At 35.3% G+C, this 27488-nt stretch overlaps 1 protein-coding gene across 1 annotated transcript in view; it reads right to left on the bottom strand.

Annotated features, from left to right (window-relative positions):
• LOC111060257 (SCY1-like protein 2) overlaps positions 1-27488 on the bottom strand; it is a 385358-nt gene that overhangs the window by 60232 nt on the left and 297638 nt on the right. Inside the window, exon 6 of the mRNA XM_039431498.1 lies at positions 2953-3048. Within this exon, the coding sequence (XP_039287432.1) occupies positions 2953-3048 (96 nt within the window). The remainder of the gene's footprint in view (positions 1-2952; positions 3049-27488) is intronic.

The following is a 27488-nucleotide window of genomic DNA, read 5'->3' as shown; positions in this document are numbered from 1 at the left end:
AATGTAATATGCTCTTTCATAGAACAAAGATACCGTTGAATTATTTATCTCATCATTATCTTTTATCATCTGTCTTTGGTCCCCTACAGTGATTATGATCCCCATAACTGTAATTCATTTCGAAATATCTGAGCTTTATCGCGCTGTTTGTGGAGTACTTCTTGGAACGTCGAATTTCAGCGAAGAAAATTCTTGGAATAAAAGTAATTGATGGAGGGATGTTAACAATGATTTTGCAAATCCTCCCACGAATATTGATGTATAACAGATTATTCTCACATGAGCCTCAGGCTTGAGCGTGGGTAGTGCGGTGATGAATATGCTGATATTCAGGCTCGAATAATTCTCCGCTAAATCAGACTCTCATATTATTAGCTTCTGTTCTGATTAATTGGATGAATGATGCAGTCTTGTTTGGAAGTTACATTAGCTCATGATCCATGAATAAATATTGTATTTCCGAATGGAATACTCAATCAATTATCGTCTTTTGTTAACATTTCAAGATTAATTATATTTCTGGGGTTTTATCAGCTCATTGATTTATGAATCAGAAATATCTTGTCAGATGAAATTCTCAGTCAATCATCGTCTTCTGTTACAATTTTAGGATGGATTCTATTCCTGAAGATCACATAATATGGAGTTCCTTATCTATTAGTAAAAATCTGGATCTATCTTTAAAAATCTTTCGCTATTTAATAAGAATCTGAGATGAATGTCTATTTATTCGTAGACGATATAATATATACAATTTATTAAAAAAATAATTTTATAAATAATAAAATAATTTATTTTGATTATGAATAATACACTTTTTGTGTAGTTGAGACTTTGATATTGTGGTAATTATTCATTTTAAATGATAAAGACTAAGAAATTGTCAAAAAACCACAGATTTATTGATACTTAGAAAGACCGGTTTCGGTTATTACACCATTGTCAATCTCTGATAAACTTAAACTAAATACAAGAATAGCAGAATTTATATAATAGTGTGGTCCACGTTATAATGACAGTGGATAAAGATAGAAGAATAGCGATGCCAATTCTCTCCATTAATTAATTATATATCTACACCATCAAAAACATAATTGTCGTCGTTGTGGACCTAGAAAAGGATAGTACCACCGGCTTTGTCGAATAATAGACGAAGATATCAAGACTGAAGTTGATCAAATACTGTCATTATAAAGTGGACCTCACTATAGTGAGTACTGCTATTGGTCAAGGGCATGAACGCCTGCCATTGGCCCAGCTAGACAGTCTCCTCCCATTAAACGGTGGTTTTGTGACAATTTCTCAGTTTTTTAATTCAATATAAGTAACACAATTCACAAGACATTCGATCGAAACTGCTTGAAACATTAATTTAGAGTGAACAGTGAAGGTTATGTGGGAATGACGAATTCATTCACACATGTCCAAAGAAGTCAAGTCCAAGAAAATATATAAACTAAAATTTTGAATTTATTTGATCATTTTGTAGAAGATATTCCTCCATGAACGATTCATTATGACTACTATTTGTGAAGGAACCTAACGATTTTATCACCTGGGGCCTGTCTCACAAAAGTTACAAGTCCTGTAATACAGGAGAATCATCATTCCAATTACATACTCAATATAGCCGATGAAATCAGCTGTTCCTGTATTACATGACTTCTAAATTCTTATAAAACAGGCCCAGGATTCATACAACCTTTTGTGTAACATTGTATTATAATATGCGGCCTGGGGCCTGTTTCATAAAAATTTAGAAGTCCTGTAATACAGGAACAGTTGATTTTATCGGCTATATTGAGCATGCAATTGGAATGGTGATTCTTCTGTATTACAAGACTTGTAACTTTTATGAAACAGGCCCCAGGCCGTATATTATAATACAATGTTACACAAAAGGTTGTATTAATCACGGATCAAACTGTAGAAGGTAAAGTGTTTCAACATTTCAAAGTTCTACTTTTCACTTTAGGCTTCATAACAGAGTTATATTACAGATACAAACAAACCTGTGTCTTGTCTGTAGTTATATGTATACTTTATCATTCTATTCTACTTGGAAGTTGCACAAAAGCCTGTTGAATTCCAATCGTGGTTGTACGTCTCAAAAAGCAATCAGAGAATCCTTCTTTTCAAAAGTATTCTCTGATTGGTTCTCGTGACATTTAATCATGATTCAAATCCAAAACGCTTTTGTATTCTTTACCCTTCATATACTTTTCTTGTGTATGGTAATATGACTAGTAGAGATAGATGTAAAGGTATATCAATATTATTCTACAGATTTTTTTTGTGTAGTTGAGAAGTTGATATTGTGGTAATTATTCATATTGAATGAAAAAGACTGAGAAATTGTCAAAAAACCACTGATTTATTGATAATTAGAAAGACCGGTTTCGGTTATTACACCATTGTCAATCTCTGAGTTTATCAGAGATTACAATGTCTCATCTATCTCTTCTGTCTGTCTATCTATAGTCTTTACATCTATCTCTACTAGTCATATTACCATACACAAGAAATGTATATGAAGGGTAAAGAATACAAACCGTGTTGGATTGTTCTGAGTTTATCAGAGATTGACAATGGTGTAATAACCGAAACCGGTCTTTCTAATTATCAATAAATCAGTGGTTTTTTGACAATTTCTTAGCCTTTTTTATTCAATTATTCTACATACCTTGATATTTAGTAATCGCGGAAATAGCTGGTTGTTGAACACAATAATCTGCTTGCGAGGCGCGAAGAATTCAATTGATGGCTTGCATAATAGCGTGAACTGCTCTTGCAAAATGAAAAAGGTTACTTTCAGTGTATTATGAACAAAGTGTAATGTTTCAAAATGTTCTAGGTTATTTTATTTATAGGCTTTTTATTATTATTTATAGGTTATTTTATATTATTTTATTCAAATGTTCTAGGCTACTTTATTTTGTTTTCTTCACTCACCCATGTAGTCGAGATGAGGCTGCGCCATCTTGGGCAGACGAGAAGTCCACGGCTGGCAGGAGACCGGCTCCAAACCATCCATGTCGTTCATCCGCTCTGGAAGAAAAAAAAAGAAAATGAATTGAAAATTATATGAAATTCGATATGTAATAGTATATTAAGTCACAAGGATGGAAAGGGACCTTTTGCAGTCGAGAATGATGTTTCTAATTGAGGCGTTGGCTGAGACTAAAATTTCATTCGAGCACTGCAAAAGACATTCACGTCCAAGTAACGTACATTATTTTTTGTCATAATAATCCAAAGAAGAATAATTGAGAAATAGAAAACATTACCTGCTTGTGCTGAAGTTACTACAAGCATTCTGTAAACATTACCTAATTTACAAATCCCGAATCAGGAATTTCTTGATTGTAGTTGAAAAAACTTCCACCTGGAGCACTAAACGGCGGGTTTTAGCCTTAGACCAGTTATAGAATAGAGACGCTGAGAAGTCTAGCCTCTGAAGCCAACATCTACTGCCAAATCCACCCATCTTGACGTCACAACAGTGACGTCACGCATCGTATAGACATTGTTGTTAAACATAGCTTGTTTTCCATAGCAGATAATCATTTATTTTTGTAATTATTATTTATGAAAATGATAATCTCCTGCGCAGCATATAATTGCACTGAAATTTTTAGGAAAAAAGTGGAATATCTTTTCATGCGTAAGTTGAAATTTATACACATGAATATTGTAAGTTGTAACTGTTATATTATCCTTGGTTATGATGTAAGTGAACTCATTGCAGCATGACAATAAATTAGTTTTGTAGGCTACCGTACCTTATTATTTTCAGAACACATTATAACTTTGAAGCCGATATCACATAACACATTATAAAATAACAGATATAGTTTTTGCCCGTAGCTAGAAAAAACCTAAAAACACCATGAATCTGAAATAGAAACAATCTGAAAGTTTTCAATACGATGCGTGACGTCACTGTTGTGACGTCAAGGTGGGTGAATTTGGCAGTAGATGTTGGCTTCAGAGGCTAGACTTCCCAGCGTGTCTATTCTATAACACTGGTCTAAGGTTTTAGCAACAGTTTTGCTGTTTCAATTTCGGAACTAGGAAACATATATGATTCTATTACAGTATAGTATGCTGTAATGAGAACCATATGATTATTTGCTCTACAATCAGCTATTTATCAGCTTGATTCCATGCATGTAAAACAGCTGATATTGAATGACTATGACAAAAAAGTAATAAATTATGATGAAGTAATATCAATGACCTAAGATGTTTTCATCATTAGTAGCATCGATTTCCACCGCGAATATCATGTTCTCACCTTTATACCAGACCTTGTACAAATATTCAAAACGGAATCTCATCGCAATAAAATTCGCCTTATTTGAAAAGCATATCACAGAATAAATAGAAGTGCGATGATAAATATCTCTCTACTCAACATATTCCCCTAATCGAACTCGTGAAACACATCCCACACACAAAATCTGCATCCACAAATTATCTCTCATTCCCCATCAGATATGATAGCTCTATCAAGCCAAGCTCTACATCATGAATCAGGAGCTGATTGGAGGATCAGGAAATTATAATGGAGTCTTCAAACTTATTACAACCTGAGCGGTGAAGCGTAAATGCTTTTAAAACTAATAGCAAGAGATCCCAAGTCTCTTTTTTACCATGTACAAAGTAGCTACGAAGTGAATGTACAATGCAGGTTACATATTTACAACAGGTATATTCACTACTAAAATATCTTCATCATTATCTCATATTTATTTTTGGACGAAAGTTGAGCTTGGACTTCTTACAGAAGAAACATAACCTATTTTTTGGACATGTAATCAAAATTTGGGAATGGAATAGTTTTGGGCAAAGCCTGTTGTTCCTTCCCAATCATATTTATATGATTTGTTATTGTATCCACGTATAAATAAATAAATATTTGTTCAGTTTAAACCCAAGTACTTTATGATAAGTTTTCAATGCAACTATGTGTTCAGTAACTAAACTAGAAACTATATACACCCTTGTATTATATACCCTAGTATGAACATATTTTTCTAGTACTTTTCTCTCCTTGAAACTAAATACACCCTTTTGCTGTATATTATGTATTCAGCACTTTTTACCTCATGATACTGAAAACTCCCTTGTGCTATATACATGTTAACTAATATACACATCAACTCCCAATAATTTTCCCATCTGGAACAGCGAACAACCATGAGGATTGGGGGGAGGGGGTTATTTAGCAGACTATATTTGCGTGGTGAAGTGGAAGTGGGAAGTTTTCAGGGCAGGGAAGGGGTAAATTCAATTTTGTACCGAGACCCCACCCCCTCAATGATTCCATTTACTAGCGGTGACGTTCAGTCTAGTCTGGTCTGGTCTATAGTGAAATTCACTTGGAATTGTCAGCATCACTTATGAATAACTTCAATGTATCTCATTGAAATAACACTGACTGAGTGAAAAAGATTCTCATGTTGTCAGTATAGCATGTGAATGACTTCAATGCTTCACGTTCGAATAACGCTGACATATTAAAGCGAATTTCACTGTATCTAGAAACGGTGGGTTTCTGTTTTAGTTTGTGAAAGCTGGTGAGAGAGGTAGATGTGGTTTGAGGTTAGTGATAAGGAGAGGGGAATAGTGTGTGTACATGTGAGGAAGTGAGTGAGAAAGAGAGGGTGAGAGAGTAAGAGTGAGAGAGAGAGAGAAATAGAGGAAGAGAGGAAGAAATAGAGGAAGATTAAATTTCTTTATTTATGTATGTTACAATATTTACTGGCTTATACACTAATTCACATTAAATGACGGTAATGCTAATTATTCAAAATTTTTTACAAAATATGAACAATTAATCAATGACAATAAAGATTAAATGCAATTAGAATAACGATACTATGATAATGTGATATAAATTCATAAATCGGCGGTGTTTCAACAAATAATTATTGTCGAAGGATATAAAATATCCTCTCCATTAACACACGACCAGGTGTTAGAGACCGGAAGAGAGAGAGAGAGAGAGAGAAAAAGAGAAAGAGTGTGAGAGACAGAGAGGATGGGAGATAGAATAGAGGAAGAGAGATAGAAATTAGAGAAAGAGAGAGAGAAATAGAGAAAAAGTGAAGAGAGATTGATTGATTGATTGATTATATGCCTTTATTAGGGCGGAGTTAGGACTCCTGGTCCTCTCTACCACACAACCCTAGAGAGTATGTGTGTGAGAGAGTGGAAGAGAGAAAGAGTGGGACAGATAAAATAAAGTAGCTGAGGAAGAGAGAAAGAAAAAGAGGAAGAGAAAGAAATAGAGAAAGAGTTTGTGTGTGTGAGAGAGAGAGAGAGAATAAAGAGTGAGACAGATAAAAATTGAGTAACAGAAGAAGAGAGAAAGAAATAGAGGAAGAGAGAGTGTGTGAGAGAAAAATAGAGAGAGAGTGTGTGTGAGAGAGAAAGAGTGAGCGTGAGAGAGGAAGGGAGTGAGAGAGAGAGAGAGAGGTAGAGAAAAAGTGTAAGAGAGAAAGAGTGGGACAGAGAAAAAATAGAAAAATAGTGAAAGAGAGAAAGAAATGGAGGAAGAGGGAGAGAGAGAGAAATATAGGAAGAGTATGAGATAGAGAAATATAGAAAGAGTGTGAGAGGGAGTGTGTGAGAGAGAGCGAGAAATATGAAGAGAGAGAGAGATAGACAGAGAAAAATTAGAGAAATAGAGGAAGAGATAAAGAAATGGGGGAAGAGAGAGAGAAATATAGAAAGAGTGTGAGAGAGAGACAGGAAGAGAGATAGAAATGGAGGAAGCGAGAGAGAAATAGAGAAAGAGTGTAAGAGAGTAAGTGTGTGTGTTTGGGAGAGAGAAAGAGAGAGAGAGATAAGAAAGAGAGAAAGAGTAGGACCGAGAAAAATAGAAAAATAGAGGAAGAGAGAGGAGAATAGAGAAATAGAGAAACGGAGAGAGAAATAGAGAACGATTGTGTGAGAGAGAGTGAGTGTGTGTGTGAGAGAGGAAGAGTGATAGAGTGGGATGGAGTCAGAAAGGTAAGAGGGATGATTGTCAAGGTTAGTCAAGTTTGACCTTTGATTTTCGCTCTGCTGTTGCACCGTGCTGCACCAAACTACACAGTTGAATTCACCTTAAACTGTCAGCATTGGTTAAATGAGAAGCATTGATGTAACTAATGAGCAACGCTGACAGTTTGAAGTATAACTCACTATTTTAAGATTCACTTAATACTGGCAGTGTTGGTTGAATGGGGAGCATCGTCTATATTCACGAGGGCTACTGACATTTTCAAATGAGACGAGAATGAATTATCGGAGTGGCACTTCTGCTTCAGTTGCACAACGCATCGATCAATCTGGATTCAGTTTCCGGTTGTCTGGAATTAGACAGGAAGAGGAGAGACAGAAGAAAAAGAAGATGAAGAAGATGAAGTACGGAAAGAGCAGAAGCAGAGAGTGATCATGAGAGTTATAGATTAAGTTCAATTTAGATTCTGGAATAAGTAAATACGGTGCAGCAAGGTTTCTTTCTTGAAACCTCAAAATTGTCTGAGATTTTCAGCATCAATTGACTGTATCTTCAGGTAGATAGTAATTTTAGTACATTGCTTGAATGAATCAAAGTTGGCAGTAATCAGAAAAAATTATGACCCAAACCAGGGAAGATAACCTAACTTTCAGTTTTCAGGAGTTATCAACTGAAATTAACGGCGCCAGTTAAGCCCCTCACACACACATCGTTTTTTGTTAGTACAGTATTTCGTCGTCCTTAAAAATTCTATTAGATTAAAAATACCGGGTGATTACAAATGAAATAGACAACTTCAATAGCCTGTACAAAATCAAACTGGTGTATTTCAACATAGTAAGTAATATAGGTTTGTAGGGAATTTCTTAAAGTTTATGTTGGTAGAACTGTTGCTGGCTATTGTTGGCTGCTCCGTGTTACAACAGTCAGTTTAGTTTAGCAATATGGCCGCTACTCAAGTGGAGAAAGCTTATTGTATTCTTGAATTAGCCAAAACAAACTCTGCTACTGTTGTGCAGCGTCATTTCAGAACAAAATACGGTAAACCACCACCAACAAGGCAATCAATTTATGACTGGTATGAACGTTTTGAAAGCAGTGGATGTGTGTGTAAGAAGAAGAGTACTGGAAGACCTGTTACAGAAGAAAAAATTGATAGTGTTCGTGATGTTTTTGTACGAAGTCCAGGAAAATCGACTAGATCAGCGAGTTTAGAATTGCAAATTCCTCAACCTACTGTGTGGAAAATTCTGCGGAAACGTTTGAAAATGACACCTTATAAATTGCAGTTAGTACAAAGTTTAAATGACAATGATAAAGTTGTATGTAAAAATTTTTGTCAAGAGATGCAACATTGTCTTGAAAATGACGACACATTGTTTAATCGCCTAATTTCGACACATTGTTTAATCGCCTAATTTTCAGTGATGAATGCACTTTTCACATTAGTGGAAAAGTTAACAGACATAATGTACGAGTATGGGGAACAGAAAACCCAAGAGAGACTGTACAGCATATAACTCACGCGATTCTCCTAAAGTGAACGTGTTTTGCGCTTTATCTTGTGAAAAGGTTTACGGGCCTTTCTTCTTCCAAGAACCATCAGTAACCGGAAGAATTTATCTGGACATGTTAGCAGAATGGTTAATGCCTCAATTCCATGAAGATAGTTGTAACGAGGTGGCCTCACTGGTACTCAGACGTCAGAGGGTATCTGGATGAACATCTTCCTAGACGATGGATCGGCCGTGCAAGTGAGGAAAACGTTGTGTTTCAGCCGTGGCCACCTCGTAGTCCGGACCTAACGCCCTGCGACTTTTTCTTGTGGGGCTATGTAAAAGACAGAGTTTTCGTACCACCGCTTCCTGTTGATATCGATGATCTTAAACAACGAATCACAAATGCTCTTGCTACAGTTAACCGTGAGATGCTTAGTCGTGTGTGGTCAGAATTTGACTACCGTGTTGATATCTGTCGTGTTGCAAATGGTGCACACATTGAACATTTGTAAATTTTCAATAAAAACTTCAAGAATTCTTCTATGTAATCATGTAAGTAATGATCTAAACTTTTAAATAATAAATTCTCTACAAGCTATTCAAAATGTCTATTTCATTTGTAATCACCCAGTATGATTCCTAACAGATGATGTTTTTCAAGGGCCGTTCAATCTGATAAAATTCATAAGGACGGCTAAACATCGCACGAACAAAAATCGATGTGTGCGTGCTCAAAGAGCTCTAGGCCACTTACACATACATCGATTTTTGGACGTACGATGTTCTGCTGCTCTTATAAATTCTATTGGATTAAACGGAGCTTGACTAACATCATCTGTTTAATCTGATAAAATTTCTAAGGGAGGCAAAAATCGATGTCTGTGTACCTAGTAGCCTAGAGCTCTTTGACTAATTCTTTGGGAAGAAACGTGGTTAAAAGACTGTGAAAACTAAGTTAACTTTCAGTTTTTCACTCCAATATTACTCTGGTTTCGATAACTCATTATCGAATATTTCATCATTATCCATCTCATGAGGTCAATATAAACAGACACAGTTATTCTAGATCCGTACAATTGAATTTATGAAGCAGTTAAGTAACCGTAAAGTAAGTGAAGTAAAAGCACTTCACTTATACCGTGAGTTACAAAGAACATTGTTCATCTTACAAAACTAATCTATATACATGTGAAAGTGGACATAACAATTGAACATAGACCTACAAGCCTGAGAGTGAGCAGATAAGAAAAATAGAGAGATAAAAAGATGAGTACTGTTAAACGAGTGAATAAAAATTATTATGAGAATATTCTACCGGGTGATTCATAAAGGACTTATGAATCTCATTAAACAAGTTACACAGCTGGTTTTGGTGTTGTTTTAAACACTCCAAGTTTTGACTCGCGTAGTCCGCTAGTGCCTGGTCGCGCCGCACAAGCGCTAGCGGTAGTTACGTCTAAAGCTGCGTACACATATTCGCGCTTCCAACCAGCACCGAGCACGCCCCTCCCTCGTACCGCCCTCGTACCACCATCGAACCACAGTCGCACCGCCCACGCACCCATCATGAACGTTATGGAAGATGTTAGATCTTCTCGCGTTCCCCGGTCGAACCATTGTTTCCCGGTCGATATCAATCGCTCTGCTGGAGTGACGTTCGGTTGCGGAGCAGAGCGAAAGTCTGTACGCACCTTAAGATGGCTGCCTTCAATGGACCCGAGCGTGCTAGCTATGTGTTTTGGTTTGAAAATCGGCATAGTGTACCTTGATATGTTGCAAAAATTTTTGATACCACAGATCGATGAGGATGACCGAGAACGGAATGTGTTCTTTATGCAAGATGGCGCACTACCACACTGACGTCCGGGATTTTTAGAGAATAAAACTTTAAGAAGGAGAAAATCTCTATGGAACAAAATTATTATATAGTGATAAAAACTAGAGTGGAGGAAAATGCAATTCAAACAAAACAATTATTTAAGGAGAATATAAGAAATAGGGAGGAAGAGAGAAGGAGTAGAAAGGGCATTAAAGATAAAAGAAAAGGGGGAAACAAAGAAGTAAAGACAGATAAGAAAAGATTGGAGGAGAAAGCTATGTTGAAGTGATGAAAGCTGGAGTGGAAGAATAATGCCATTCACACAAAAGGATGATTGAATGAGAATAGAAAAAATATTAGTGAGGCAGGAAGAAAAAGTGGGAGAAAGCATAGAAGATGAAAGGAAAGAGGTAGACAGAGACGTGAAGACAGATCAAAAGAGAAAGTAGAAGAGGGACGGAGTGAGAAGTCCAGTTAGAGGAAGGTTGTCCTGAGGGATTATTTGTCCAGCACCTGTGTAAGTAGAAGAGTATGAGAGGATTGGATAGTTTGGATCAGAAGGATCAAGGGCCTCAAAGGGAGCCTGTGAGGAGGAGGAAAGAGTGAGAGAGAGAGAGGAAGGGATTGAAGTGAGATAGGGGAGAGCTTTGGATGTTGCAATAACCCTTGCAGCTCTTATCTCCTAGATCGGACCTCACCTGATCCGTAGTTGCCCAAACTTCTCCTATCTTTATTCCTTCTGCCTAAACTCCAACTGCTATCTCTCTCTTCCCACAGAAGTTGTTCCCCTTACTTCTTATCTCATTCAATCACTGCTTTCCACGTAGATCTTTACTGTAGAGAATTTCAAATTTTGACCATGAATCCTTTATCTTATGGTGGGTTGATGAAACTTGAGTTTTCTTCCAGTAAACTAAGATAAAATAGCTACTTATGTATTAAGAGCGTAATGCGCGACTTTATCGCTCGCGCAAAACAGTGTTATTGCAAGAGCGATAAAGAAGCATTACGCGCGAATTACATACACAATTTTTTTCTACAACTGCCCAAACCTGTTGAATTACTTATATCGGCGGAGTTACAATTACCGACTTTTTAGGTTAAGATCTGACCTTCTGGCGAGCTGCTTACCATCAGCTGATTGGCGAACGTAAAGAAACTCTTCTGCGCATGCGCGAATGATTTGCGAGCGTAAAGAAAATTTACTGCGCATGCGTGGATGGTTAGCGGGTGAAAAAGTAGATTCTCCTCAGTAATAAGCTGTTTTACGAGGAGAATTGAGTATGTAGATTCTTTTGTTACGCGTAGTTGTAGAAAAAATAACATTAACCATTTTATTTTAATAAAATTAATGTAGTCATTACATTTCCTTGGCAACTGTAAACGATTTATTTGACATCTTCCAGTAGTATTTTAGCGACATACCGGTATACTACACAACGATATAAGTAGTTATAATTTATGTACAGACATTTCTAACAGGATTTGAGTGTGTTATGCAAGATTATTCACGACTGAACTCGACTCTTCCCACACAGACTCCTTTCTCTGTGAGGATTACTATTCTTATAAATTATTTTTTCTGCAACTGCGCGTAAAAAAAGAATTTACATACTCAATTCTCCTCGTAAAACAGCTTATTTCTGAGGAGAATCTACTTTTTCGCTCGCCAACCATCCGCGCATGCGCAGTCGATTTTCTTTACGCTCGCTTATCATTCGCGCATGCGCAGAAGGGGTTCTTTACGCTCCCTAATCACCTGATTGTAAACAGTTCGCCAAAAAGTCAGATCTTAACCTAAAAAGTCGGTAATTGTAACTCCGCCGATATAAGTAATTCAACAGGTTTGGGCAGTTGTAGAAAAAAATTTTTATGTAAATCGCGCGAAATGCTTCTTTATCGCTCTTGCAAAATTATCACGCTCCGCTTCGCGTCTTAAATACATGTACTCTTAATACATGAATAGCTATTTCAATTCATATTTCTAATGTTTGTGACTTGCTGCTTTTTCTAAGAAGAAGAACTTCCTCATTCATTCATTTTTTTCATGGAGAGAGGCAAAGAGTAGAAGTGGAAAAAGGCATGAAATATAGAACAGACGAGGAAAAGAGAGAAACCCATATTATTCATAGGAATTTGGTTTCTTCTACGTTATTGTAATCAGACTTCAAATTGAATCATGATGGAACCAAACTGAACAAAATTCTATTGAAAATTCTGTCTTCATCAATTGATTCTGTGGTTAAGTGGTAGAGTGGACATTATTGTCCAAACTTCGCCACGTCAACAAGAATGAACAAGTCATTCTATTCTCAATTATTCTCATTCTAGACTCAGCATTTTTTCTCAAGACAACCATACATTATAGAATTGAAACGGCCTTCGACTTGGAGGAATATGCGTAGCAGAGAAATGGAGTGTGATTAGCCAATTACAGTGATGAAAAGATTCATTGAAAGAATCGTTTTTGCCAAGTTTACAATCAGACTCAGTTGAAGCATTGCTTTAAGAGAGGAATGCGTATCATGAGGTGTTGAACACTAGAGACTACAGAACGCTTTCCGCTTTGGCACGGAACATCTCTGCTGCTGTATCCAACCTTTTCTCTGCTCCAAACGTCACTCCAAGTCGGAAGTAGTTTAAAATTCACTATAATCCTCCTAATCAGTCGTCATATAAGAATAGTGACACATTCAACTTAAGGAATAATCCATATAATTTGCGTCCCTCCAATCCATTACAATTTGATATTGACTTTACCAGCTTAAGTGTATGTAGACGTCAGTTTGAATATCAGTGTTACTTGTTTATAAATAAAGTCCCAACTGAATTCATTATTAATAGAATTAAAAAATCCATAATGAATCTTATACTGGATTGGATTAGGATAAATGTTTATTTTAAATTATCTATATCCATTATGTAGTGTTTCATTCTTGTGTAATAAATTCAAAAAAAAAAAAAATGGTCATGGCTTCCATGAATTGGTCTTTTCAAGTTTGTCATTTGCTAGTGATTTTGTTACTTTGTCTTATTGTTTGTAAGTATTGAGATGGGACCTGGTTTCCATAATTTTAGTTATTTCAGTGGTTTGAATAAGCTCTTTTTCTTTCTATTGACATGTTTGCTGTACCTAGTTGTTCGAACTCACTGCCGGCGCACAAGTTTTCTTTGCCGGTAGTGCCATTTTGTAAGTTAGAATATTTATGTTATCAATCTGTATTATTTTATGACAAATAAATGAATTTGAATTTGAATATACAACTATCCTGCTTTGTGGATTGTATAGATTATAATCCAATATATCATAGCACATTCTATACTGATAATCTATGAGTAATATTAATAATAAAGGATTGAGGCTTCATCACAGATAATAAGATTCAATTAAATTTAAGATAAAATACAATTTCAATTGTCACCTGGTCATATGAGACATATATATGAATCATATATTTATCTCATATTGATAAGGATTTTAGAGTTTTAATTTAGAAAAGTTTAATGAACAGTGTTTTTGTCTTTGAACAATTTTTGTCATCGACAGAGAGATTGTTTATTTCATTTGTTGTCAAAATTAATGTAGCTTCTCTTTTGTTTTTAATAACAAACGTGCCGCTTGTGCGACAGATAAAAATATGTACTGAAATGGCTTTCATGTTTGGCATTGAATGAGTTATATTTAATACCCAAAATTTTTCTTTTGGTCGGTGTGTGAGCTCGTTCGTTAGGACTGTGAGTTAAGTCCGGCTGTTCTGGTGAAGGGGATAGATTTTGCTCTTGTTTTATAATACAGTTTTCCTGTCGCAGTTCGGGCAGTTTAAAGAGAATTGTATTATTGAATAGGACGGGATCTGAACCCATTTCATTAGATCAGTTATTTTGATTTTTAATTAATAATTAACGCCGCGAAATACCAGTGGATGCCAAAGTGGGAAGCTATTTCAAAAAGGTAGGTGACTACTGAGTCATTGTTCTTAAATTTTTCATAACCACAAACATTGAATCCTCATTAGCAACAAAGCGAGTAGCCCCTGAAATATTCATCTGATTATTATTATTTCGTAATTTCTAATTATAATTCTAATTTTGTAATAAATAATTTATTGTTTTGTTTTAAATATCAAAAACCTGTACGATCTTTTCTTGTGTTTTTTTTTTCATTTTCCCACCCTTACACAATAAAACACTCCACTCATATGGGCTACTTTTCAACAAATTAACAAAAACAATATAAAAATCTTGAAGTACCCTTTATTTTAAAGTTTTCGAAAAATAAAGGGTACTTCAAGATTCGTATATTGTTTTTATTAATTTACAATTACAATATATTCGATAAAAACCGACGTTTGTCAAGTCCAAAACTCTCCAATGAAATAAGGTTACAACAACCAGGCTGGTCTCTGGAAACAGAAATAGCAACACTCTAATTCCATAACAAGAACACAAAGAACTGCACTTGTTACAGAACGTGTTCTATCAGATTCTAAAAATGGAAAAGAGACCATTTTCCACCTGCGTCACGTGGAAATTAAGCTCAACAAAACGTTTTCCGCAGAATTTTTCCGGGCGGATACCTAATAAAAGAGACTCGCAAAAACTGTGATCGATGATTTCCGCAATAAAAAGGTCTTTAATTTTTCTTTTTCCACTTTTTCTTTCTCCTTTCTTCCTCTTCTTCTTCCTTTTTCTCCGGAGGAGTTTTACGTGTTCGATTAGCATCTGAAAGGACGCCGGTAATAAATTATGATTATTACTGTTATTGTCGGTGGTGGTTCTCTCTGAAAACCCACGTTGTTGGTTCCCGGAACGTTTTCAAACTCGTAAGAAAATCTACTCGGCGCTTGTCGTAAATTTCCCGGAACTCTTCAGTAGTCTACAATTATTCCAACTCTGTTCCCCAATTCAAATTTGCATTGAGCATTATAACATCATTAGCATCGAGCTTTTGTTTGAACAAATATTAATGATATCACTCCGTTTCGAACTTTTTCCTGTCAATTGATTCAGACACTGTTTCTCAAAAAATACTGTGTAGTTTCACTTTTTGTGTAGTTGAGAAGTTGATATTGTGGTAATTATTCATATTGAATGGAAAAGACTGAGAAATTGTCAAAAAACCACTGATTTATTGATAATTAGAAAGACCGGTTTCGGTTATTACACCATTGTCAATTTCAATCTGTTTATCAGAGATTGACAATGGTGTAATAACCGAAACCGGTCTTTCTAATTATCAATAAATCAGTGGTTTTTTTTTACAATTTCTTAGTCTTTTTCATTTTGTTTATCAGAGATTGACAATGGTGAAATAACCGAAACCGGTCTTTCTAATTATCAATAAATCAGTGGTTTTTTGACAATTTCTTAGTCTTTTTCATTTTGTTTATCAGAGATTGACAATGGTGTAATAACCGAAGCCGGTCTTTCTAATTATCAATAAATCAGTGGTTTTTTGACAATTTCTTAGTCTTTTTCATTTTGTTTATCAGAGATTGACAATGGTGTAATAACCGAAACCGGTCTTTCTAATTATCAATAAATCAGTGGTTTTTTGACAATTTCTTAGTCTTTTTCATTTTGTTTATCAGAGATTGACAATGGTGTAATAACCGAAACCGGTCTTTCTAATTATCAATAAATCAGTGTTTTTTGACAATTTCTTAGTCTTTTTCATTTTGTTTATCAGAGATTGACAATGGTGTAATAACCGAAGCCGGTCTTTCTAATTATCAATAAATCAGTGGTTTTTTGACAATTTCTTAGTCTTTTTCATTTTGTTTATCAGAGATTGACAATGGTGTAATAACCGAAGCCGGTCTTTCTAATTATCAATAAATCAGTGGTTTTTTGACAATTTCTTAGTCTTTTTCATTTTGTTATCAGAGATTGACAATGGTGTAATAACCGAAGCCGGTCTTTCTAATTATCAATAAATCAGTGGTTTTTTGACAATTTCTTAGTCTTTTTCATTTTGTTTATCAGAAATTGACAATGGTGTAATAACCGAAACCGGTCTTTCTAATTATCAATAAATCAGTGGTTTTTTGACAAATTCTTAGTCTTTTTCATTCAACTGTGTAGTTTGATTCATTTAGAAATGTCAGCATTGGTTAAATGAGAAGCTTTGATATGACATCCATGAGGAGTGCTGACAGTTTTAAACGAAAAAATTCTGAACCTATAGTGAGTTCCTCGTCATAATGGCAGTGAAGGAAGATAGGAAAAAAACATTGCCGATCCTCTGTCTTGTCTATGCCTTCTATAGACGGTAGCTCATACAGGAGTATTGATGTAATATTAACTCTTCATTCTAGTTTGAAATAATCAATTATATTTTATTAAGCAAGAAATTATATTTTTCAGTAATTTCATGATGAATGTTCATAATTTATCAAGATGATGATATAATTCCGATCCTCTGTCTTGTCTATGCCTTCTATAGACGGTAGCTCATACAGGATTATTGATGTACTCTATAGAACTCTTCATTCTAGTTAAAAATAATCAATTATATTTTATCAAGCAAGAAATTATATTTTCCAATGATTTCATAATGAATGTTCATAATTTATTAAGATGAAATATTTTATTAATTAATTATTAGTTATTCTACATTGTAGGAAGACGATTTGGCGACAGATCAAAGCAAGAAAGAGATAGCGCTATTCGCATTGTTGAATGATAGACAAGGATAGCAATACCATTTCTAATTAAACACTGTCATTATAACGTGGACCTCTCTATAGATAGTGAAGTTCACTTCGAACTATGAACATAATTTAAAATTCCATGAATGTTTGCTTTTCATTCAAACTTTTTTGACAATTTCTTAGTCTTTTTCATTTTGTTTATCAGAGATTGACAATGGTGTAATAACCGAAGCCGGTCTTTCTAATTATCAATAGATCACTGGTTTTTTGACAATTTCTTAGTCTTTTTCATTTTGTTTATCAGAGATTGACAATGGTGAAATAACCGAAACCGGTCTTTCTAATTATCAATAAATCAGTGGTTTTTTGACAATTTCTTAGTCTTTTTCATTTTGTTTATCAGAGATTGACAATGGTGTAATAACCGAAGCCGGTCTTTCTAATTATCAATAAATCAGTGGTTTTTTGACAATTTCTTAGTCTTTTTCATTCAACTGTGTAGTTTGATTCATTTAGAAATGTCAGAATTGGTTGAATGAGAAGCTTTGATGTCATACATGAGGAGTGCTGACAGTTGTAAACGAAAAAATTCTGACCCTATAGTGAGTTCCACGTCATAATGGCAGTGAAGGAAGATAGGAGAAAAACATTGCCGATCCTCTGTCTTGTCTATGCCTTCTATGAACGGTGGCTTATACAGGATTATTGATGTAATATAAACTGATTTGATTGTATGGTATAAGATGTTGTGGTATGTCTCCATAATTGAAAGAATAAGACTTTGATATTGTCAATACCACTTTAATTTATTCGAAAATTAATTTATAATTCAGTTCATAAATTAATTTTCGAATAAATAAACGTGGTATTGACAATATCAAAGTCTTATTCTTTCAGTAATATAAACTCTTCATTCTAGTTTAAAATAATCAGTTATATTTTATTAAGCAAGAAATTATATTTTTCAGTAATTTCATGATGAATGCTCATAATTTATTAAGATGAAATATTTTATTAATTAATTATTAGTTATTCTACATTGTTGGAAGACGATCTGGCGACAGATCAAAGCAAGACAGAGATAGCGCTATTCGAATTGTTGAATGATAGACAAGGATAGCAGTATCATTGCTAATCAAACACTGCCATTATAACGTGGACCTCTCTATAGATAGTGAAGTTCACTTCGAACTATGAACATAATTTAAAATTCCATGAATGTTTGCTTTTCATTCAAACTATTCTGACAATCTTCAGTGAATCTCAATCTAGGAAGAACCAGAGATTTCAGCATGAACTAACCCAAAGAGAAGTCATAACATATCATGAATCAAATTATGCTCTCCTATACTGTACACATAAATAAAATCATGTTTACAACTAGTAGTTCTGTAAACAGTAGACCTTACGCAGTATTCTCATCCACAAGTACCTGATGTCACTTGTTTTAAATGTTTACAAACTCAATTCACGTTTGAATTTGTATTCCATATGATATAATTCATCCAGTTCCGTGATTATCTTCCTATCCGATGAAAATTAATTTTTTACAATCAAAAATATTATAATTTCCCCAGCATTATTATTAGTTCATTTGTTGGTGTTAAACTGGTGTTGTTGTTCAGTTTGAATTCCAACGGTCAAGACCACAGAGTACGTAGTAGAGACGAATGGAGTAGTGGAGACCACAGAGTACATAGTATAGACGAATGGAGGAGGTAAAAGGTATAATGATGTACCTACCTCATATTGACGTAGCAAGACTTGAAATCATTCACTTTCAATCGTATAATAGATTCGTATTATTGGCCGAGCGAAGTGAGGTCTAAGATTCAAGTCTTGGCATTTCTCTTAATGTTTAAATGTTTGAATGTTTAAATGTTTATATGTTGCTCATTTACGGCGAAACGCGGTAATAGATTTTCATGAAATTTGACAGGTATGTTCCTTTTTAAATTGCGCGTCGACGTATATACAAGGTTTTTGGAAAATTTGCATCTCAAGGATAATATAAAAGGAAAAAGGAACCTCCTTCATAGGCCAATATTAGAGCAAAAATCAGACTATAGAATTATTCATCACTAGCAGTCAGGCTCGCTTCGCTCGCCATATCCGTCTAGCAAGGGGCTCCGCCCCCTGGACCCCCGACTGGATCGTCCAAGAATGAGATCAGCAGGCTCGCTTCGCTCTCCTGCATTTTTCATTTGAGCATTTTTATCATATGTTAGAACAATCCAGTCGGGGGTTCAAACTAAACGTCTGGCTAAACGGATATGACGAGCGAAGCGAGCCTGACGGCTAGTAATATAATATTCCCAGGATTGAAGAAGCAGTACCTAATCAATTTTTCCGCGATAAATGCATTTAAATCTTCAACTTGGTGCCAACCTAACAAAGTCAACTCAACTTAATGCCAACCTGACAAAATTATTAATTTAGTTGCCAGTTAACAACTCTTTCGAAGAGGTACTCTATCTAGATTATAGTTCTATAGTAACATATGATATGGACATTTCAATTATAATTGAGAGATTGGGAGAAGAAGAATATACATGCTAAAAAACGAACTTTAAACCCTTAAAAAACAACCCTTAGAGTTAAAATATTGCCAAAAGATTTCTTAGTACGCCTCTAAAGGGCCAACTGAACACACCTACCAAATTTGAACGTTTTTGGTCCGGTAGATTTTTAGTTATGCGAGTGAGTGAGTGAGTGAGTGAGTGAGTGAGTGAGTGAGTGAGTCAGTCAGTCAGTCAGTGAGTGAGTGCCATTTCGCTTTTATATATATAGATAAATCAGCTGACAAGTGATTACACAGATGTGTGGAGAAGCCAGTCTATTGCTGTATTTCCATAATGTCTATAGTTCCAATCAGGTACTTGTGGATCAAAATATTGCGTGAGGTCTACTGTTAACAGAACTACTATTATATTGAACATAACACATGATGAGCATATGTGTTTGTCAAGTTCCGTTCAATCTAATAGAATCTATAAGGACGGAAAATAAACATTTTTGTTTATAACTTTGGTGTAAACGCAGCTTTAGTTGAATACATGTTATAAAATTTTCGTTATTCTAGAAGACAAGATTTCGAATAGTATGTTCTTCCATTCTTACTGAGTTTCTCTTCATTGGTTGTTATTTAACGGTTCACAAGACTATAATTTGGAATACATGGGCGTGCCTACGCTTGTCTCGGCCAATGGCAGTAGAGCTCAGCCTTTATTGGTCGACAGCTGATGGCCAATAGTAGGGCTTCAACCACATTATTCTTCTTCTTAATGTTGAAGCTTTCAGTTTGACAGAAATTGATAATAGTTTAACAGCTGGAATTAGTAACTCGAATTGATTGAATAAACCAGTGGTTTTTGACAAAATCGTTATAATAATATACTCATCTATAAGGATTTTGTTCATACAACCATGAATATAACTCCAAACTCCAGAATAGGATTATTCCAACGTCCCATCGAATACAAAGTTCTTCTCGAATTCCTAAAAATGTTTTCACAAATAATATGTTTTAACCCCCTTACATCAATTCTCCTACATTTATTTCTTGATGTAGTTTTGTTATTTTTGTATTTTGTACACGGTAGAACTCATGTTTGCATGAGAATTCATCTTATATTTCTCAGTTTGAAGAATTGTTTATAAATAAGTGACTCCAAAGTATGTTGGTACACAATGTTATTTCATCAGTTCTAGAGCTGCATTTGCACCAAAGTTATTATCAAAATGTTTATTCCTCCGTCCTTACAGATTCTATTATATTGAACATAACGTATCATATACATGATGATCATATGTGTTTGTCAAGTTCCGATCAATAAAATAGAATCCATAAGGACGTAAAAATAAACATTTTGTTGATAACTTGGGTGTAAATGCAGCTTAAGTGTTTTTAATCTATCTGTATCGTGTTTTCAGTTTAAATTAGAATTATAAAACTGTAAAGTGTTTTCTGTTATGTGCTACAAATAATATACTGGGTATGATACTGGATAATATTCTAGATAATATACTGTATAAATCACTCAAATTGTGTTTAGAATAATACGAGTATATAACTTGTATGATTTCAAGTCTTGCTAGCTTGATATGACGTCATTCAACTCCTAATTTGGCAATCGAATCCACTAATCATATATGCAATATGGCCATTAATAAGTAGCCGCCATTCAGTGCAACCGAACCGATGTAATCTCATTAATGAAACCGATGAGAATTGCAATAAATGGATATCTGAAACGATGTGGGAGTAATCATTCATGCTCGAGCATGCTCGATGCTGATATAATCGACTGCAAACTCGGTCGAGTCGAGAATAGCTCGAATATGTTTGAGTTTATGTGGGTGGTCACGAGTTTGTATTTGCCTCGTATTTGTTTGAGAGAGTTGGAGTGAGGATGATGGGAGGGAGAAGAGGGAAGTAGAGAGGAAAAGGATATGATAAAGAAGAAAAATGGAGGAGAATAGAATAGAATCGATGCCTTTGTTGTTCACCTAGGGGGCGGAGTTAGGGCGCAACCGGCCCTCTCTCACCCTCCAATACAACGCTAAAAAATATATACAATATTACAAACAAGAGAAGTAGAAGGTGATTGGAGTAAATGAAGGGAAAAGAGAAGAAAATGTTTGGAATGTTTGTGAAAGGGAATGAGGAATGTTTAAAAAGAATGAGAGAGGGATGAAAACAAAAAGATTAAAATAATAGTACTATTCATATTAATGGAGTAAGGAGAACAAAATATAAAGATATGGAGTGAGGAGGAATCTGTGGGAGGGGAAAAGCAGAATGCGAAAAAAAGGGAAATGAGAAAAACCAATCATCAAGAGAGGGAAATGGGAGTGGATGAGAGGAGGAGGAGGAGGAACAAAAAGGAGAATGAGCAGTAACAGAAAACAGTAAGAAGGGGTGTAGAACGGGAAAGAGAGGAGGAAAAGGTTGAAGAGGGGAAGAGAGGAGGAATAAAGGAAAATGAGAATAGAGAAGAATTGGAAGAATTGGAGAGAGACATTAATCTATAAACTTGTACTGTACGTGATCGTATGCTCCAATTGCTAGAAAATATTGATTCTTTTATTCAAAATGGAATCTAACAAAATAATTTTCTGACATTTAGAAACAGTAACCGATTTTAGACTGAAAATGTTGTTCTCCTTGGAATTTGAAAGATTCTTTCCTCATTTGAGATTTCCCCAACTAGTGAATATAGGACAGTGACGAGGGGGGAATGAACAGAAATTAATAAAAATGGTAAAAAACTGAACAACAAAAATGAATTGCAAGGGGGAAAAATGGTAGAATTAGAAAAAACAATGAGAAGCAATGAAAAATTGCCAGATGGGAGGGTTCGTTCGAGGATTGATAATGGATATGATAAAATTCTTTATCAGGCGGAGTTAGGACTTCAAGTCCTCTCTACTACTCTACCACGACAGAGTCGAGAGAGGAGCAATATATTTTTCCTACAGTCACGTTGAAAAGTGGCCATTGCTGCACTGATTACAGAACGCAAAGAATCACTTTTCCGCTCTAGTGCGGGAAAAAATTTTCTGCACTCCAGATTTGCAACATGGCAACGCAAAATACGCAACCTACAAAAAGTAGGTTATATGGAGCAACAGTGCAGCAAAATCAAAATGAAGTTGGTAACAGTGACTGCTGTGGCTGCTATAGTGAGCAGAGGTGCAACGAAGCACAACGCGCTAATTATTAAGTAGATATTATAACCAACGACAACATTTTTATTCAATTTGGCAATAAATTAAGGTTTTTATCAATAATAAAATTACACAGAAAAAACATTTGATGCATTTCAGGCAATTTTACCCATAATTACCCACTTTTCATATTCAATGGTAACTGTAGGAAAAACAGGTTTGCTGCACTCAAGAAACCATTCCGCCCTCGCCTACGGCTCGGGCGTTTGCTGCACCGTCTTTCGGTGCAGCAAACTGTCACTTTGCGCACTAGTTGCACAAATAACTATGATGAGCGAGTATGGAAAAGGAGAAGAGAGAATAAAAATAAGAAACGGATTGAAAAATAACAGAACATGCGATTGAAAAAGAAAGAGGAGGAGAATATACTAGAGGATAACAGGACAATATATGCATATAATGTAGGTGGATGCGCACAGACAGAGATAGCAACATAGCAACACACTCAAGTGTACAGAGGCTGTTTACTGATTACATGTCCATGAACAATATGCAACTGCAAACACATATGACTCCTCAGTGCCAGTAATGGACTCTCTATGCGTCTATGTCTCTATGCTCCACCGCTGAGTGGAGTACGGGGTAGTGGAGTGGAATGGATAGAGTGCCTATTGTGTATTGGTCGAATGGGCAAATAAGCGATAGACTTCTCCAGAGTTTGGAGTGGTTTGTGTCTGAGTGATAGGTGATGTCTAGTGATTGGATCTGACTAGTGAATGAGATTGAGATTGATAGAATGTAGGAAGATAGAAGATAGAATGTAGAATGTGGAAAAATATATGATACAGAATATAGAATATAAAATGTAAAATATAAAATTTAGTAAGAATGTAGGATGTAAGCTTAGAATGTGAAATGTGGAATTTGGAATGTGGATTGTACAAAGAAGAATGTTAAATGTGAAATATGAAATTGTAGAATGTAAAATAAAATAGTTATTTGTGCAAATAGTGCGCAAAGTGACAGTTTGCTGCACCGAAAGAAACGTTTACGCCCGAGCCGTAGGCGAGGGCGGAATGGTTTGGTGAGTGCAGCAGAGGAACTTTGCGCACGTATTTCACATTAAATTTCTCCTACAAGTTACCATTGAATATGAAGAGTGAGTAATTATGGGTAAAATTGCCTGAAATGCTTCAAATGTTTTTCTGTGTAATTTTATTATTAATAAATTAGTTAAGTTATACTGGAATCAAACAGCAAAGATCAGAGTTGAGAATGAGATGACTGGGGAGATGAAGATTTGTCGTGATGTTCGTCAGGGATGTGTCCTTTCACCACTCTTGTTTAATGTTTACAGTGAAGCCATTATTTGTCAAGAAGCTTTAATGGAGCAAAATGTTGGTCTCTCCATAAATGGAGTAACTGTTAATAATTTACGCTATGCAGATGACACACTTCTGATAGCGGGAAGTGAGAATGAGTTGCAGCAATCACTGGAAAATGTGAATAACTACAGCAATAACTATGGGTTGAAGCTGAATCTTAAGAAAACCAAGTGCATGATCGTCTCGAAAAAGCAGAGAGTGCCAATTGATATTGTAGTGGACAATACACCTATTGAGAGAGTCACAGCATCTTGGAGCATGGATTGATTACTGAAGTGAACTATCAGACCAGGGAGATCAAAGGACGAGTGGAAATAGCATGACAGGTGTTCATAAAAATGAAAAGATTTCTGTGTAGCCGAGATTTTAAACTAGAACTCAGAATACGAATGCTGCGTTGTTATGTGTTTTCTACATTGCTGTACGGCTTGGAAGCATGGACTTTAAAAAAGTCAAACCTCAAAAACATCGAGGCATTTGAAATGTGGTGCTATAGAAGGATGTGGAGAATACCATGGACAAGAAAAGTGACAAATAGGGATGTAATGTTAATGATGGCAAATGAATGTGAAGTTGTTGCGACTATTAAGAGGAGAAAATTGCAATATTTGGGTCATGTAATGAGGGGTGAAAAGTATGAGCTGTTGAGACTTATATTGCAAGGAAGGATCATGGGAAGAGGAGTGTGGGAAGAAGAAGGATATCTTGGCTGCGTAGTTTAAGAGAATGGTATGGCTGCAACTCAAGGGAACTATTCAAGGCTGCAATCAATAAAGTGAAAATTGCCGTGATGATTTCCAACCTCCGATAGGAGAAGGAACCAAAAGAAGAAGAAATAAAATTGAATAATGTAGTAGTGTTTGAATGGTGGGGCGGCTGTGTGCTGAATGTGGCACTGTGCTGTCGCTGTCGCGGTGACCCCATGTTTGCGTTCCAGATTCTTCCACGCCTTCAACAACATGACTCGCTGTCATCCACTGTTGTACATCATTTCCTCAATACTATTATAACGTGGGCCTCACTATGAGTGTTACCAACTTCATTTTGATTTTGCTGCACTGGTGCTCCATATAACCTACTAACTATTTTGCGTTGTCATGCTGCAAATCTGGAGTACGCAAAGTACTCACTTTGCGCACTAGTGCGGAAAAGTGATTCTTTGTGGCCGGCAATCAGTGCACAAATGGTCACTTTTCAAGGTATCTGTAGGAAAAATATATTATACACGATGTAGAATATGAAATGTATAATATAAAATTCAGTACGAATGTAGGATGTAAGCATAGAATGTGAAATGTGGAATTTGGAATGTACAATGTGCAATTTGAAATGGGAAACGTGAAATATGGAATGTAGAATGTAAAATAAAGAACATATAATGTGAATGTAGATGTGGAATGTAGAATGGGGATTGTACAAAGTAGAATGTGGACTATACAAAGTAGAATGTAGAATTTGAAATATGAAATGTAGAATGTAAAATAAAGAAGTCTGTTATAACTTCATGGAAATGAAATAAATAAATATGAAAACTTGTATGAATTTGAAAGTAGGCTACGCAACTTTATTGGTTGAGTATGAATCGTTCAACAAGACAACACAAGACAAAAACTTCTTGTTGCCCGGCTGACTGAAATAAAGAATGTAGAACATGGATGAGAATGTGAATACAGATGTGGAATGTAGAATGTACAATGTAGAATGTAAAATGTAGAATGTTGAATGTAGAATGTAGAAAGACAGTAAATAGAATATACAATGTAAAATGTATAAAGTGAAATTTAGATTGTACAATCTAGAATGTATGAAGATTAGAACGTAGAATGAAGGATGAGTAATGTTAAATGTCAGTTACAGAACGTTGAAAATCAAGAGAGACAATTTGTGAGACGATGAACAATAATATTGGAAGGAAAGTGTAGAGTAGATTGAAAGAAAACAGGATTATGAGAAAAATGAATTATTAGTTAATTATCATAATATAATGAAATCATGAAATAATTATCAATGAAGGAGAGAAAATAGGAGAAATATGTGCAATATCCATTACCGGAGTTGAGGCTATTGCAGAATTATGAAATGGGAAAAATAGATAGATGAATAAGTTGAAGAGAGGAAAATTCCTCCTCACTCCGATAACTTGAGTCGAGTAATCTTAGATGACAAAGGAAAGGGAGATGTAAAACAAAATTGAACAAGAATTCCACTAGAACATCATGTGAAATGATCAGAAAATAATGGAGAAACAAAGTGAAGTAAAGGATATTTTTTAAATATTGTAATTCAAATTTATTCTTCCTTAATGATAGTTACAAAATTTGAAACTTTATAAAATACATAACGCAATAGATATACAGTAGGTAGTATAGGTGATTATATAATATACAAGGAGGTCCCTGCAATGTTAAAATAACCTGAGCGCAGAGAGATATTCCAAATAATGTTTACCGCTGTTGATGTTTCTAGGTCTTTAAACGTTTAAGTTTTTTGTAATTTTTTCATGAGGAAGATTGAAACAGAATCGATTGGTTGAATTTTATTCAGTGTATATTTGTATATTATAAAATGGAAAATAAATAATAGTTATAATACTGAGGGTGATGTCTACATAAGCTCTTAGTCTTGTTCGTGGGAAAAAAAAACTCTCAGAGTGAACTTATCTCCAGATATCCCATCTACAGCTTTTTAACTCATCCCCAAGTAGAAACCAACCTCAAAACCAAAACAAACCACACCAAGCAGAGACATCAATTACTTCACCAATCAAAACCAAAGTAAGCATCCAACTTCCGCCACGACCATAGGTATACTCAATACATACAAATGTCAGACATATATATCACTTCGAATCAACAGGTGTCCAAACAGGATCAACAACTTGTAAACACAGTTCGACCACCATATTGAATAAGGACGACCAACTTGAGTCCGCACCTGAATTAGTTTACATTACCACTTCAAACTGTAACCATAGCTTATAAATATAACATCTATGCTTCCCATTTAACGGATGCTGACTGTGTGAAGAGAAACTTACTATAAGTTTACACCAACACCATAGAGTTGAGATGGATTAGAAATTGAATGGCAACCAGTACCCTTCAACGGGAACCATGAATTAACCTGATTGTACTCGAATTTACTTTCCAATTATTCAAACTACGATTGACAGTTGAATACACCAAGATGTCAATGAGAAGTTTCTCCTAACTGCAATTCACTCTAAACTATCAGCATGCCCTATCAATAACACTAAACCTCCCCATTCAATCAACACTGACACAAGAGAATCTCGACTGGTGTATCCCTGGTTCTATGATTGAATAAGTTGGTTACAACTAGTTCCGTTATGAATAAAGTTCACTAACTTTGTAACTGAACTTTGATTGGCTGAGTCCCCCCCAACAGGCCCCCCAAAACTGTAGTTGGTCTGCAGTCAGTTATAATTCA

Source organism: Nilaparvata lugens, chromosome 6 (genome assembly GCF_014356525.2).
Source record: "Nilaparvata lugens isolate BPH chromosome 6, ASM1435652v1, whole genome shotgun sequence".
Classification (NCBI taxonomy): domain Eukaryota; kingdom Metazoa; phylum Arthropoda; class Insecta; order Hemiptera; family Delphacidae; genus Nilaparvata; species Nilaparvata lugens.
Note: the sequence above shows the minus strand (reverse complement) of the source record. Positions and strands in the feature narration are given on the sequence as shown.